Source organism: Paralichthys olivaceus, chromosome 9 (assembly GCF_024713975.1).
Source record: "Paralichthys olivaceus isolate ysfri-2021 chromosome 9, ASM2471397v2, whole genome shotgun sequence".
Taxonomy (NCBI): Eukaryota; Metazoa; Chordata; class Actinopteri; order Pleuronectiformes; family Paralichthyidae; genus Paralichthys; species Paralichthys olivaceus.
Genome location: NC_091101.1, coordinates 16,328,928 through 16,343,649, shown reverse-complemented (window position 1 = coordinate 16,343,649; position 14,722 = coordinate 16,328,928). Strand labels below are relative to the sequence as shown.

General features: G+C 43.9%; 2 protein-coding genes and 1 long non-coding RNA gene across 6 annotated transcripts in view; 1 reads left to right on the top strand and 2 right to left on the bottom strand.

Moving 5' to 3' along the window:
- The window catches only part of LOC109625892 (amyloid beta precursor protein binding family B member 2), a 34,646-nt gene extending 27,535 nt beyond the window's left edge, over positions 1-7,111 (bottom strand). Inside the window, exons 1-6 of one of the 4 annotated variants that reach the window (XM_020081822.2) lie at positions 6,740-7,111; positions 6,247-6,293; positions 2,242-3,488; positions 1,184-1,392; positions 488-634; positions 2-87 (exon numbers count right to left, since the gene is read on the bottom strand). In XM_020081822.2, coding sequence (XP_019937381.2) covers positions 2-87; positions 488-634; positions 1,184-1,392; positions 2,242-3,457 — 1,658 coding nt within the window. In that variant the 5' untranslated portion in view covers positions 3,458-3,488; positions 6,247-6,293; positions 6,740-7,111. The other 3 variants (XM_069531497.1, XM_069531495.1, XM_069531496.1) reach the window with 3 other exon arrangements.
- A 522-nt stretch (positions 7,112-7,633) lies between these two features.
- Positions 7,634-13,870, bottom strand: dele1 (DAP3 binding cell death enhancer 1). Its single transcript, XM_020086437.2, has 12 exons — positions 13,662-13,870; positions 12,383-12,500; positions 11,855-11,957; positions 10,569-10,713; positions 10,198-10,407; positions 10,016-10,104; positions 9,770-9,863; positions 9,490-9,632; positions 9,236-9,394; positions 8,910-9,002; positions 8,611-8,770; positions 7,634-8,485 (listed from the first exon to the last, which is right to left on the bottom strand). Exons 1-12 carry the CDS (start codon positions 13,690-13,692, stop codon positions 8,229-8,231), a joined length of 1,602 nt encoding a protein of 533 aa, XP_019941996.2. The 5' UTR covers positions 13,693-13,870; the 3' UTR covers positions 7,634-8,228.
- Positions 11,964-14,594, top strand: LOC138411395 (uncharacterized). Its single transcript, XR_011244031.1, has 2 exons — positions 11,964-12,180; positions 12,261-14,594. It is a non-coding gene; the product is annotated as an uncharacterized lncRNA (long non-coding RNA).
- The last annotated feature ends 128 nt before the right edge of the window (positions 14,595-14,722 follow it).

The window sequence follows — 14,722 nt, the reverse complement described above, 5'->3', positions numbered from 1 at the left end:
CTTGAGTTTAAGTGAAGCATAGCGGAGGGTGGCTCCCTCGAACGCCTTCAGACTGGGATCAGGATAGACTGGATAGTCCTTAAGCTCCTGGAGCAAAACAGACAGATGTTCAGAGAGACATGTGAAAAATGTCAGATCCTGATCATGATTTTACCAACGTATCCGATCTCATCTGCATTGTTATAACCACAGAGGGGACAGCTCATATGTGAGATATTCATCTATGTTGAATATGCGGCGGAGACTGTGCAGAGACACAGTGGTGAGCTAATTTCAATTTCATAAGTGCAGCGGTGAAAGCAGAGATAGATCAAGATCACCATCAAGCTGTTAGAGAGGAATGGAGAGTGAAATCAAAGCTCAAAGATTTTGTAGATGACATCATGATAAAAATGTCACCATCACAATGAAGGACAACATAAACTAAATGCATTTAACCTTTAAGACTATTTCAACAAGTGGATACATTTGGCTGAGTATGACGTACGTTGGCTGTGCAGGCAGCGGCGGCAGCGTTGAGATTCGGTCCTGAAGAGGTGACATCATATGAGGGGGTGGAGGAGGAGGAGGGGCAGGAGCCAGAGGGGGAGGGGACGGGCTCCACCGAGCTGTCAGATATCAGACTGCTGGGGCGCTGTGGGAGAGAAGGAGGCATAAATTTAGAGGAGCAGAGAGATTTGAAATGAGGGAGGTTCCTTTGGCTTCACTTCTGGGGACCTGTCATGTTGTCCATCATTATATACAGTTATTGTTGTATCTACAGAGGGAGCAGGACATGGAAGATTCCCCTGGTTATCATTTGACAGAAGAGTGGAAGCAGATGTGCAAGAAACATGTTACAGATCAGTCACTCGTGTTTTATACCAACAATGTGTGGAGCAGATCTGAGGACATTAAAGAACATGTCCTCAGTGTGTCTCCTCACAGGCTGGTGAGCTGAAGTGTGTAGGAATTCTACTCTCTAACATGGAGCATTAAGTCTTCAATAAATAATAGACCTCTGCCTGATCAAAAACACATGTGCAGCTTCTCTTAAAGTTCCTGTATTTAAAGTGTTTGCTGACCAAGTAACTTTATCTCCATCAATGTTGCATGTGACAAAACAAGCTTCAGCTAAAAAAAACACTCACACTGGCTGAACCTATGAGGCCTTGTGTTGTGTTAGATCTGTGTGTCTGCTCACCTCGTTGGGTTGCTTCAGGGAGTCCTGTGATTCTGGTTGTGGGTCGCTCTCAGTGTCAGTCTCGTTGTCAGGACCGGTATGTTGGTTGCCGGAGGCAACGGGTCGGTGGTACTGCGTGGTGCCGGTGGGGATGTGCCAGAAATAGACTTCTGATGAGTCTGAGATCTCCCGCCAGCCTGGGGGCAGGTCGCCCTCGCTCCATAAATCTGCTGATGGATGACAGCGGTACACAAACACATGTTGCGCCTGAGTCTTTCACACAAACACATACATATGTATGACTGTGCACAGGCGGCGTGACACATTTAACCATAACATATGCACATACAAAAGGCTCTACAGAGATGGTCAGTCTGTCCCTACCTAGTGTCTGTTAATAGCAACTCTGGGGCTCATCCTCCAGTGGGCATCAGACCCCCCTCTTCTCTCTGCTGGTTTATTTGTTCCCTTTTTGATTTCTAATATTTTGTCTCCAAACCCAAATTATCTCTAACTAATGCTTTGTCCCCCTCCTACCTAGTTCTCTAGTGTTATGCTGAAGTACCCTCCCTGCATCATAATCTGACCCCTCCCCTAAAAATAAACAAATAAAATAACATCAATAGTGATTATTGTGTTTAGATTATTTTGATACTCTCCACATCAATGCACTGAGGCTTGCGTGGTGAAAGTATCAGTATCCAGGTGGATAAATAATCCCCCCCAGAATTTTGTTGTTGAGGCTTTCAGGGGGCCTCAAATGTCAAATCAACTTACCAATTCCAGCTCTGCTTATTTTCTCTTTCCACTTTCCCCTCCTTTTCCACACCCTTCGTTCTGCAGTATGCTATCCCTCTGTCCCTTCTTCTCACTCCCTGCATCATAAGGGGGCTTTAAAGGTTCCTGCAGTGGTACTGGACTTGCTTGCTTAAGAAAAGGCTTTTGGTAAATTTCCAGATCAGACAGTGTGTAGGCGGTAGAGAGGGGGAGAGAGAAAGAGGGGAATGAAAGGGGGTGTGCGATAAAGGATGATTAAAGGCCGTCGAGCAGATGAAAAGACAAACACTCTCTTATCCAACCTGTCTCCTTGGGAGTCTGAGGAGACGGCGTCTCCTGGGACAGGGTGGTCCAGCTGGAGTCTTCGTCCCCTGATGGAGTATCAGGAGTCAGGTCCATTCTTAAGCCCACTTTGGGGAGCCCAGTCTCATGTTCAGGATCTGGCAGAGGAGGGGGCGCTCGGCTCCTGGTAGGAGGGCTCCTCTCTGCAGCTCGGGCCAGTTTAGGGGAGGAAGGCGGGTACTGTTGCAGGAACTGGTTCTCATTGTTGGGGTGCAGCTCCACTTTGATCACCCGGGGCTGGGAGCTGCGTGGGGGTTTCGCAGGACTGCGTGCGACAGTCTGAACCTGACCACAGAGCTCCCCTATGACCTGGACTGGAACCGGGCTCTGGAGGGGGTTGAGGTTGCCTGGGATCCACTCTGGGCTGCTGGTGGAAGAGGAGGAGGTGGAGGAAAGCGGGGCCTCCACCACCACTGGTAGCAGGGGCTGTCTCAGCATAGGTGTGGGGTCATCTTCCTCTTCCTCCTCCTCCACCACTGGTTGCACTTCTTCCCTCTCTTCCGGGCAGGTCTGCTTGCTGCTCGGCTTCTCCTCCTTCTGACTCTCCCTCTCTTTGGCAGGACTAGCCTGCTCTTTCTCTGAAGACGACTGTTGCTTCTTCTCCTCCTCCTTCTCCTCCTTGTTTCCCCAGTTGAAGTCTAGATCCAAGCCCTTCCCATGGTACTCCAAGAAGCTCTTGGTGCGTCTACGGATCGTTGGCTGCTGTGAGTTCTCTTTCCCGAGTTCTAGCCAATCAGAAGTTGGGTTATTAATGAGATCATTGTGTATTTTGCCTTCTGTAGTAGCCCGGCTAAGTTCTAGCTGCTGGCTCTCAGCTCGTCTCTGCATGTTGGCTCCGTTCTTGGCCAGCTTGGGGTTGGTTGCATTAAACAGTGAGGAGGAGGAGGAGGAGGAATAGAGGGCTGAGCTGGAGGAGGATTTGGTGGGGAGGCCCCTCCCTCTGGTCACAGGTTGGTTTTTAGACGACAAGTTGTCACTGATCCCCATGGCGCTCCGCCCGCTGGTCATTGCGTACCTCTGACGGCTCTTTGGCAAAGTGGACGAACTTCCAGTCTCCATGGACTCCTTGATGACATCATGCCCATGCAACTGGTTGTACGACGAACGATTGGCCAGACCCACGTTTGAAGGGGAGGAGCCGGAGCGGGAGAGCGGAGGGGTTTGTACGGACATCATGGCCGATTGGGAACACACTGCTGTGATGGAGCTGAAGGGAGAAGAGACGCAACATCAGAAATCATGTCACCGTGTTTAACCTGATGTAGCCTGCAACACATTATATCCAGACCCTATTTTATATTAGTCCATTGAATTTCAACTACATTCTTCAGTATAGCTTCTGAAATCATGCAAATTAACCAATTAATGTAAAAACAAAACTGTGTAATGAAACGTCCATGGTGAACAAATGGAAAGAAAATGGAACAAAAGATAAAAGAGTTGTATAATAAAACACAGAATATATATAGACACAATTATTGGCCCTGTTTGATTCATTCAAATGTGTTAAACGAAAACTATTTACGAATGAATGATGGTTTCACTGCATAAAAGGGTGAAGACAAGAGAGCTGTCAGACAAAAAAGCTATTAACGAAATACATAAGAATACCAAAGGCTGCAAAGCAATCGCCAAAGATCTTTCTTATATAACAGTTGGTAAAGTTATTAAGAATGTTCACAATGAAGTTATGACTCTTCTATGACGTGAGGCAGAGAAGAAACTAAGAGATGTCTGCAAATGTTGGTGCAGATGAAAGACACCACGTGAGACATCTAAAGAGCTTCAGACCTGCAGCAGTTTGTAATGGTGGGTTCAGCCAGTAACATACGTCCCACACACAAAATAAATAAGGATTATATACTACAAAAATGTAAGACTAATGTTTGTTATAGATCAACCACAATCTTTCTGTGATAGTGTTGTGATAATCTTAGTATATGCTCTTAAAATTCTGTTGTTCCTCTAATTTAAAATGTATAAAGAAGTATATTGTGATGTAAATACTTCAGAGTTTGACAAACAATATTTGGGGCTATCTTTGAATATTTTTATAATCACTATCATTCATTTTAGTAAAATTAATTTACATTTATGAAAACCTTAAATTAAATAAGTTTTGTAGCCTGAGCTGCCTGGAAAAATTCACTGGTCCAGTTCTTCACTGTCTATTTTGCTGAGTCAGTCAGAGTTCAATCAAACTCTTCCTCCTTGTGGTTGAGCCTCTTTTAAGCGCACTTATCTGGAGCAGGCTAATGGTTGGTCCCTGTTGGTTAGCACACTCTGGCAGTATATTGTATATCACACAATATAACATAATACAGTGTCGTTGTGTTGCTTTTTGCATTCCTCTGGTTTTACAACCACACATGAAGCTGATGAAACACCTCGCAGTGTTGATGCAGATTCTTTTCCAGCCTCTCACCCTCTTGCATACATAAGGTGTCAGTGTTGAAGTGTTCAAATAAAAACACTCCATCGGGGTCCTGGAGCTGGAATGCATTTGCATGATATTGTGAGTCAGAGCCTCAATCTATTCATCCAGGACTGACGCTCACAACTGGGGCTGAGCAGCACAGCCTGGTCTGTGGGGAGGAGAGGTGGCAGCCTGCTCCTGCTGACTGTAGCTGCACCGCATCTCTTTTATCTCTCGGTGGATCAGTTTTATGATGTTGAACACAAACAGAGGAAGAGAAACTCAAACAGTGGCAGAGACTCATTTGATTGTAAGAATATGCAGGCACATGTTAGGGTTGCATGATCTTCTGTTTGGGACTGATTTAATTAAGGCTACGACCCTGTGGAAAGCTGGCAGACCACAAATGCAGGTAGAAAAACACGCCCAGGACACATGCATATAATGTATAAACATCCTTTCACCCAGTCACACACACCTCAAACAATTCTGCAGTCATCATAAGCTCCTTTTCTCAGGAATATGGAAAACACAGACACAGCAGATTTTAAAGCACGACAAGATCTTGGGAACAGACGGTGGCGGGATTTGTGGCAAGAGCAGAATCCCTGGGCAGTGCACTTTGCCTGTGCGGGGCCCCTATCCGCCCTCCGCTCCCCCGGGTGGCAGTCGTGTTGTCCCTCTGTCACTGAGCCAGATAACCACAACAACCTGTTTGTGCTGAATCTGCACTCACGCTCTCCAGGCCTGCGACTCGCACACAAACACGGTGTCAACAGGTGCACACTACACCTGCACTGAACCACGCTGTCGTCAGGACTCCAGCCCTCCTCAAGGCCTCAATGTCACTTTTGTCATGTTTTTCATCGGCCTTCACTTTACTCCGCAGCGGCAAACCGATAGTTGCATTAGAAGTGTGATCATGGCAAAAAAAATGCACAAAGCTAAAATACCCAAAAACTGACACAAGGTTGTCATCAACAAACTGTGCCTGAATCTGAACAACACAGCAAATACGCTTCATGACTCGAGGATGAATTACACGTCCTGGTACAACCCGGAAAATCTGACAACCAGTGATAAACAAACAGCACTTCATCTCATCTCTCCATTGTCTCCATCTTCTATTTACTTCGGTGGACACGGCGGCCTTTTCTTTCTTCCCCCCCCCTCTCAGCATGGTTAAAGTGGGGGGGCGATGTGAGGGAGAGAGGGGAGGAGGAAGGATGGTCATTCGATGGGAGAAAGAGGAGAGAATGACACAGCAGTTTGCAGGACAGTCGCCACGCGATTAAACGACTGTCCTCAATACTACAATAGATCTTTTGTGCTCGAATAGCAGAGGTCATTCACGAGATGCAGATTTTAGCAGCATGGCCACAGGACGACAGCGACATACACAAACAGTTAGTGTTAATGTTGAAGTACATGCTGCGTTATATATCTCTTATAATACCCCAGAAGTACTTGCATGATGATAAAGGATGAAACTTGTGGTTCATTCTCTATTTCTGGACGCAAACGTGTCAAAACATGATCCTCATCTCACCTTGTTTTCAGGGTTCACAGATGAGGCCGCTTTCACCGGAAGGTCGCCTAAAAGGAAAGAGAGATTCTTGTCACTTCACAGCTTCCACACAGAAATCATCACCATCACTTCCAGGTATTGACAGTCTGAGGTCTAAGGCCTGTCCAGAGGAAGCCACCCTTCATCTACACACCACTCTGACCCACTGCTTCACCAGGATGAAATGCAACAGATGGAAGCTCAGGCAGAGCAGGAAGATGAACTTGAAAGAAGTGGATGATGTCATGGGTGGAGCAGCCCCCTCGTCTCCTGCTGCCTCCTGACTGAGCTGAACTCCATCCCCGGTGCATCTGGCGTTAGATCATCTTTTACATTTCTACCGTGACGCCCAGCTGCCTCCTCCGTAGACTGGGGCAGTGCTGTGGATGTGTGAGCGGCAGCATCCGGTCACATCTCCGGCTCCATCAGCACCGCGGCACTGGGAGGGGAGCTCCATCTATTTACATCCACTCACCGCTTCGCTCAGCCTCCGGGCTTCTGCGCCTCCGCGACGGCGAACACACCCGCACGCACGCTAGTGATCAGCAGCGACGTCGACAGCCGCTTTTTAAGAGGCAGTCCGCCCGTAGGTGCAGCCTGGCCAACCCGCATCCGATCACATCACAGCACGACGCCCCGGCTCGGTGCTCGCTGGCGGGTAAGCTGCGCGTCCTCTCTGCGCCACAGGATCCCGGAGCTCCTCTCCTCCAGCCCGCTCAGCCAATCAGAGGCGCGGACGCAGCACGCTCGGCGCACGAAGAAGACGCAACCATAATAAATCTGCCGGTGTTATTTTCCAAACTCAGGTAATGAAGTCACACATCATCGGGGTCTTACGTCATGCAGGGGGGTCTGCAGAAACATGAATGGTTTGCAGTGATACGTGTGTGTGTGCGCGCGCACTGACACAAAGACAGGTGTGGCTCTTTTTAACATTTTATATCGAGAACTTTTAAACATGAGGTCAAATATCCAGCTCCATCAATCTAAAGGTACATCTTTCTTTTCCCTGCCTGTTTGCACTAAATGACATGTGCAATAACTACTGCATTCACAAACAATCTATAAAGTTTAAGCACCTTTTGAATGTATGTAGTCTTAGTTGTCCTTGTTTTAACAGTAATACACATTTTTACCTTGCTTTTGTTGAAATGTAACCATTGCACGGCTGAGCTGACCGGTTTCATTGTACTGCTGACCCTGTGTAAACTGCACACGACAAATAAAAACTTGATGAAATCTTTATATTTGTTATGTTGATGTGTCGTCATTTCTGGAAATATTTGAATAGGTAACCTTTATAGTCTTCTACTAATTAGAATGATTGTTGTTGTGAACAGAAGTAATAAACAATAAAAATCATTTCAGCTACTGTTCATTAATGAATTTTAATATTCATTAAACAGTCATTTCAGTTGTTTTTTTAAACTCAACATGTGCGTTTAACAGCAGAGCATCTTCCTCACAGTGTATTTGGTTTACAGGTTGGACACATTTAAAACATTTCTTTTTCAGGTCCTTATCTCTGGCTTTGACAGCACTGACCCACAAACTATCACTGAAGGTTAAAATATGACATTAATGTAAAGCACTTATTCTGTTACAGTGGTGTAAACGCACAGAAACATTAAGCAGGGGGCCAGATAACGATAGTTTTTCACGTAATTAGTGTTGAGAAACAAGAATCCACCTGAAGGCACCAAGAGCACATATGACCCACTGCAGAACTTATATTACAGGGAAGCTTATTCATTATCATTGGACACACATGTTGTCACACATATCTCTTTCTCCCTGAAAAAATTACATACAAATGTATTAACATGCCAACACTTACACACTTAAAAAGGTATAAAATATTTTCACTCAAATCCAGACTTCATGTTATGTACAATCTAAACACTTTGACCTTTCACCTCTGTGAAGTAAGAGTTCATTCCTGGCCGGGGCTGGCCCAGGGGCAACTATCCAATCCCCACAGTCCACTGGCAGATTCCTCCCTCTGTGCTGTGGGGATGGAAGTGAAGAGGTGTGGACGACAGTAGTTGCGGGACACACAGGCTCCCGGTGCTCCAGGAGTGAGGCAGGAGGGGGAGGGTGGCGTAGTGACTGGTGGCGGGAGGGACACCAGTGGCCAGAGTGGAGAGCTGCTGCTGGAGCCGACTATCGGCCACAGAGAAGACAGGAGCTGAACGGATGGAGCGCAGCACTGCATCTTCAGCTGAAGAGGAGGGAGACACGGGGGAAATCAATTGCTCAGTCTCACAGATATTAGAACTCATTAGAAGCTTCAGTGTCAGTGATTAATGCAAATACTTTTCTTTCCAACAGAACATGTGTGCTTACATCTTATGTCTCTGTCTTTAGGAGGCGTCAGTAAGCTCTGAGCCTGCTTGTTGCCTGCCTGAGCGGCTCGTTTGTAGAATTCCATCGCTGCCTTCAGGTTCTGCTGCACCCCGAAGCCGCTCTCATAACACTGACCCAGGAACAGCAGGGCGGTGTCATCCTGAGCACAAAACAACACAAAGGATTTAAGCCATTTGATCTTCAAGAGTGAGGATGACTGATATATAACATAGGCAGGTGCTTAGTGTCAGAGATAAAGCCATTGATAAAACCCTAGAAGGATCTAGAAGGGAACTCACCCCCTTCTCTGCTGCCATCTGCAGGTATTGGACGGACTTGCTCTCGTTTCTCACTGGCTCCTGACAGTAGACTGATGCGAGGCAGAGCTGAGCCTGAAGAGGGACAGAAAAAGAAAAAGGAGGGAGGTGGTTTTACATCAATAAAAATCCTGTTAACATATTTTCTTACCTCTGGATTCCTTATTTACACTAAGAGCAACACAGGATGGATAATGACAATAACTCAGCACACTTAATGAATTATTTGAGTCTTTTTTAAAAATATATCCCAATGTGTATAAATGACACACAACACTGAATAAGAAGTTTCCTTTCATGACTTCTACCTTAGTGAGTCCAGCTACAGCAGCTTGTTCCAGCAGCTCAATGGCTGTGTTCAACTCCTTTAGACTCTGATGCCCCCTGCTGGTCAGGAGCAGCTTTGCATAGCGGTACTGAGCTTGTGTGTGACCGCCAGCTGCTGCCTGTCTGTAATAATACAGAGCCTGGAAAAAAGAAAAAATCGTCTCAGAAAAGAAGGAGAAGAGAAACTATGATGATTAAACACTAAAAAAACAATGTGAGCTGTCTGGATCCTCACCTTCTCTCTGTCCGTGCCGACTCCTCTGCCTTTCTCGTAACACACACCAACGTTAAACTGGGCTTTGTTGTAACCCTGCTCAGCTGCAGCTAGAAAACAGCTGAAAGCTTGGTCCAAGGTCTCACTTTTGGCACTTTCCAGACCTGATAGAAATGCAGAGGTTAAGATATTAGTAACAACAGAGTTAATGGGACATGTGGTTAGTTTAAAATAGTTTATCTTGGGTAGGAATCAATGTGTAAAAATGATTCGGTGTTTGACTGTGTCGGTAAATAATGACCTATGATGTTGAGGATGACAGAGACGCTGCTGTTTCCAACATGTCTGAGGTTCTGTGTTGCTCCTGCCAGCCTCTCCTCGTCTGACAACACGTCCTGCAAACACAGGAGATAAAAAAAACAACAGTAAAGATTACATGACAACCATGTCAATCACTGGCAGAAAAACTAAATGTTTATTTGAAATTTTTTTCTGTCTAATTTTTTTGAAATAAAATCTGCACTAGCTGAAGGACGCAGACTCTCACCTTCTCATTAGCATCTTTAGTCTCTGTGTTGTCTTGGCTGGCATCATTCTGCAGTGGATAGGATGCTGACAGATGTGATTCCTCTAAATCTGGAATGAAAAACATATTATATATTGTAAGATAACAAGAAAAATACAACTTCTTAAATTATCTTTTAACTAAACCAAGCAAAGACAACAAACCAGGTATGGGTGAATCGTGGTTGAGGACTGCCCTCTGGTGGTCAGAGGTGGAGCTGTGATCAGTCAGATCGTCACTGCTGCTGTGAAGTCTGTCGTCACCTGAACTGCTGCTGCTCTGAGTTGCAGCCTGATCTTGGCTCTGTCTCTCTGGCACGACCTCCAGGCACAACAAACTATTGCTCCCCCTGGGCAGGACATCTCGCCGGGATACTGTGTAACCCAGAGACAAGCAACAAAACAGAGTCAGGATTCAGATCACAAGATCCGATTAAAAAGAAAAATAATAGTGATAGATTATTTGTTGGTTTATTCAGTGGGTAAATGCATCGGAGAGTTCACACTTTTGTAACAAGGACACCATCAGCACTCACAGATCTCCAAAAGGATGCGGTAGCCACACTTATTCAGCGAGGAGGCGGCTTTCAGGGCGCCAGGCGCTGGACTGGGTTCTGTTCCTGAAGAGAACTTAGAGTGGATCCTCCTGCAGATCTGCATAAACAGAGCCGCTGCTGCACCCTACACAGAAACATCAGTTTCAACATCTAATCGCGGCAATAAGGATGTGCATCAGTACTCCAGTGAACCAACAGGTTATCATCGGTTTATAGTGTTAACATAGACACAAAGGAAATCAAACAAGTCTTAGAGTAAAGAGTATTAAATTGCTGCAGGGGAAATAAGAGCAGTCTACTGGTGCTGAATGGCAGTTTCAATGTTTTGTTTTTTATCTATGAGGGTTTTCAGTTTTTGTTTATCTATTTAATAGAAATAGCTTTCAAATGGTGACTGTACGCAAGTTCAACATGTTTATTTAATCAGTCTGGACTGTTAAAAGAGAGAACTTCCCAATATGTTGAAAACTGTGATAACTGAGCCAGAATGATGCTGAAAATAACCTTTCTCAGGCATTCATGCTAGTATGATTAGCAACGTGACCTCTGCTCAGGCTCATTCTGAGTCATCACAGGAAACTGTGCCATGTGATCTCGGCTGTGGACAAACAATATTGTTCAGCAGCTCCTGGTTTAGAAGAAGAGACTTGTAAACTGGCATATAACCATTCAACCGAGCAATGTGTAGCCACACTCAGCACAGGCAGGTGGATGGTAACCAGCATGGGAAGACGGCTGCTGGCACGAGCACAGATGTCATTAGGCACAGTCGACAAACCAACATGACGTTGTTCATTCCAGTTTCTCAGATTAATTACCTCGACTGTGTAATGAACTGAAAATATTTTCACATTTCTCAAAATAACAAAGATGTCTAATGATTGTTTTGTAGCTTTGCACAGTCCCAGCCCAGAACAGAGCGGTGACTAATTGACAATGAAGTCGTCTTTTGTGGTTCCAGTCTGATTTGTACTTAAAAGCAATAAGACTGAAATCTGTGTGTGCTTGTGCAGTCGAATCATTTAATAACATATATTATCGCCATCTGTTTGTTTATTTGGAAGCTTCAAGCGGAGGCGTCCTTCATCTGACCCCATCAGGCTCTTTTTCAATATCTGTGTCTGACAGATGTTCGGTCTGTTTTCACATCTTAGTGCTTAACAGAGATCACACAAGTTCACATATATCAGCGAATCCCCCCCCCCACTGAACATACCAGTAAGTATGATGGTTGTGTATATTAGATTTAACTAGAACAGACTTACCCATCCCACAGCATCCAGCACAGTGTAATGTGGAAGCTCAGCGTAGCCAAACTGGAAGGTCCTCTGTTTCTTCCTCCTCTCTCCATCCTGCTCTTTCTGAGAGCTGAGAGAAAAACAGCATAAATGACATCTAACAATGTGATTTCTGTTCCCATCTCCAGTCTCTTGTATGAAAGCATCAAAGAAAGTCTGTTTTAAGGCAGATGTCTTTGTTTCCCTTCTTTCGACGAACCCTGTTCATACACACTGCAGATGCTGCTGGATGATGCAACCAGCTGAAACGGTTGCTGAGTGTGATACAAGGAGAGCGAGGGTTCAAAGAAGGGGTAAAGGAACAAGAAAGCACAGAGATGAGGACAGTGTTTGAGGTTTAACCTTAATTCTAAGGGTCTCTTTTCATCGACAGACTCTATGGCTCGTGGTTTAACGGCAGAGAAGGCAAAAGATCACAGTGACGCTCAAAGACCTTTGTTTTCAGACCTGGGCATTATCTGAACAGTGAAGAATAAAGGAAAAAGATGAAGTCACCTGCTGTCAGAGGATTGTCGAGAGGTGGAGAGGACAGTGGAGCTGTTGAAGACCTCATCCTCCACGTGGTGGTTCTGTGGGAGTCGCAGGGAGGTGCTGCCATGGCATCGATGCAGAACTGAACAGAGAAGTGGTGGGACGATAGACACTGGCGAAATTAGAACTGAATGGCCACTGTTGAAATTTGACAGATATAGAGCTATATGACCCCAGAAACCCCCCCCATACAAATAACAATAAGTCCCTTTTAGACGTGAACACAGTGCGGAGGAACATGTGTAGCCATACTTCTATTAAAGTATTTAAATCGAGCATTTTTTTTTGTAAAAGTGAAGCACATGATATTTTTACCTTATGCAAACTTGCATTTGCAGAGATGGTAAGAGTTAATTAATTAAATTTGTTTTCCAAACTATATTGATAATTAAATCCAAGCCAGTAAGTAATAAAATACATTCGGACAGTATAAGAATAGGTCGATGATAAATTGATTTGAACCAAATACTATGAGCTGACAGACCGATCCCAAATACTACCAATACAATGTCTTGCAAGTACTGATATTAATATTTGTATTATTAAAACCTCATGTATCATCATCTATCATGTCCAACATTCTTCTTTGAAAATTCACATAATGAACTTTTCTTACTTCACAATAAAATCTGTCTGGTGTTGGAACATTGATGTAAATAAAGAGCAGTTTAAAAGATATGCTGTATGTTTGGCAATTATTTGTTGGTAATTATAATGTCTTCAATATTCACCTGTATATAATGCACTCACTTCATAAATCATGACATATTCTTTTCTGTAAGATGTCACAGCTTAAGGTTTTTTTTTTTTTTTAAATAAATATGTGCCTTAAGAAGAGAGATAAAACAGGAAACTGATTCTGATCTCTTCTGGCAGATTATTTAAAATGGTTTATTGTCCAACTCTCTCTACACACGTCACTGCCAGAGTTTCTGAAGGTTTATTTATTTCTTTATTTCTTTTTTTTTTTACAATAAACAAGTAATAAAGTCATTTACCACCTGTTTCACCACAACACCAGCCACAGTGAAAGTATGATGTAAAACCAGTAGTTAAAGACAAACGGACCAAAATAAATGGTATTTACTCACTAAAGCAAACAATCCCTAATGATATATTATATAAAATATGTGTTGCAATTATAGTGTGTGTGTGTGTGCGTGCGTGTTTGTGTGTGTGTGTGTGTGTGTACCACCAGAAACAACATGGCCCCTGTACAACTCTACAACAACTCTTCTCTCACCTCTGCCAACAAACCCCTGGACCCTCCACATGGTTCCTCTTCCACAGCGGGTGTAACTAGCGACTTACGTCCGAGGACGACGACACATGTTCGGGTTGATCTGACGGCTGTCCGCGGCCCGTTCGAGGCCCCAGCGGCCGGTCCCGGAGCTTCTCCTGATTCAGAAACATGAACCCAGTCACGGGTTTGTGTCCGAACAGAACCGGAAGTGATGCAACCGAGACGGTTTGAGAAGGTGGTGCACAAACTCACAGCGCCACTGTGCGGCACGTGGGGGTATTACAACTCAATTACTACTCAAAAGATGATGTAGGAATAAAATACTATGTTGTATCTTCTTGTATTTGATGAAGGTTTTATAGATAATATACTATGTGTAGAAAATTGTAGTGTCTGTTATGTTTGATCTGTTTATATGTTCCTCTAGCATGGAGGTTTTCGTCTGCGTTGGTTTTCTGTTGGCTTGTCAGCAGGATTATAAAATAATACTTTCCCACAAATTCTCTTATTGTTTTATAATGTATATATTTGTTTTCATCTCAGGCTGTGTGAACGTATTTAGCTTATTCATATAGTTTCTTTGTTGGATATCTCTTGAGCATTTATATCTAGGCTGTATAGTTATGTGTTATGTACAGTATGTTAGTTTATTGTGGATTAATATATGAATTGCTCAAGAAGGGATAGGGTTAGTCATTCATTTAATAAATATAGTGGGTGAAATGTAGAATTTATATTTACAGAATATGAATTATTAATAATTAATCCAGAATATATATTTTGAATAATGGCTCCATTTAGACAAACCAAAACAAGTTAAAAAATATATATTGTTCTCCATGAAAAAATAAGCTCCAGCAGTGTATTAAAATGTTTTCCTTTGACAATAAACATGGTTTAGAACACTTTAGTTAAGTGTTTCTCAAAGTCACACACAAATGTCCTCTCACATGTTTTACTAATAACATTAACAATGACTTGATTATATCCAAGTGTTGCAGTATAAACCATGTGACAGTGAACCAGCACTGTACAATGGAATTCAGTCATTTTCGCTTGTA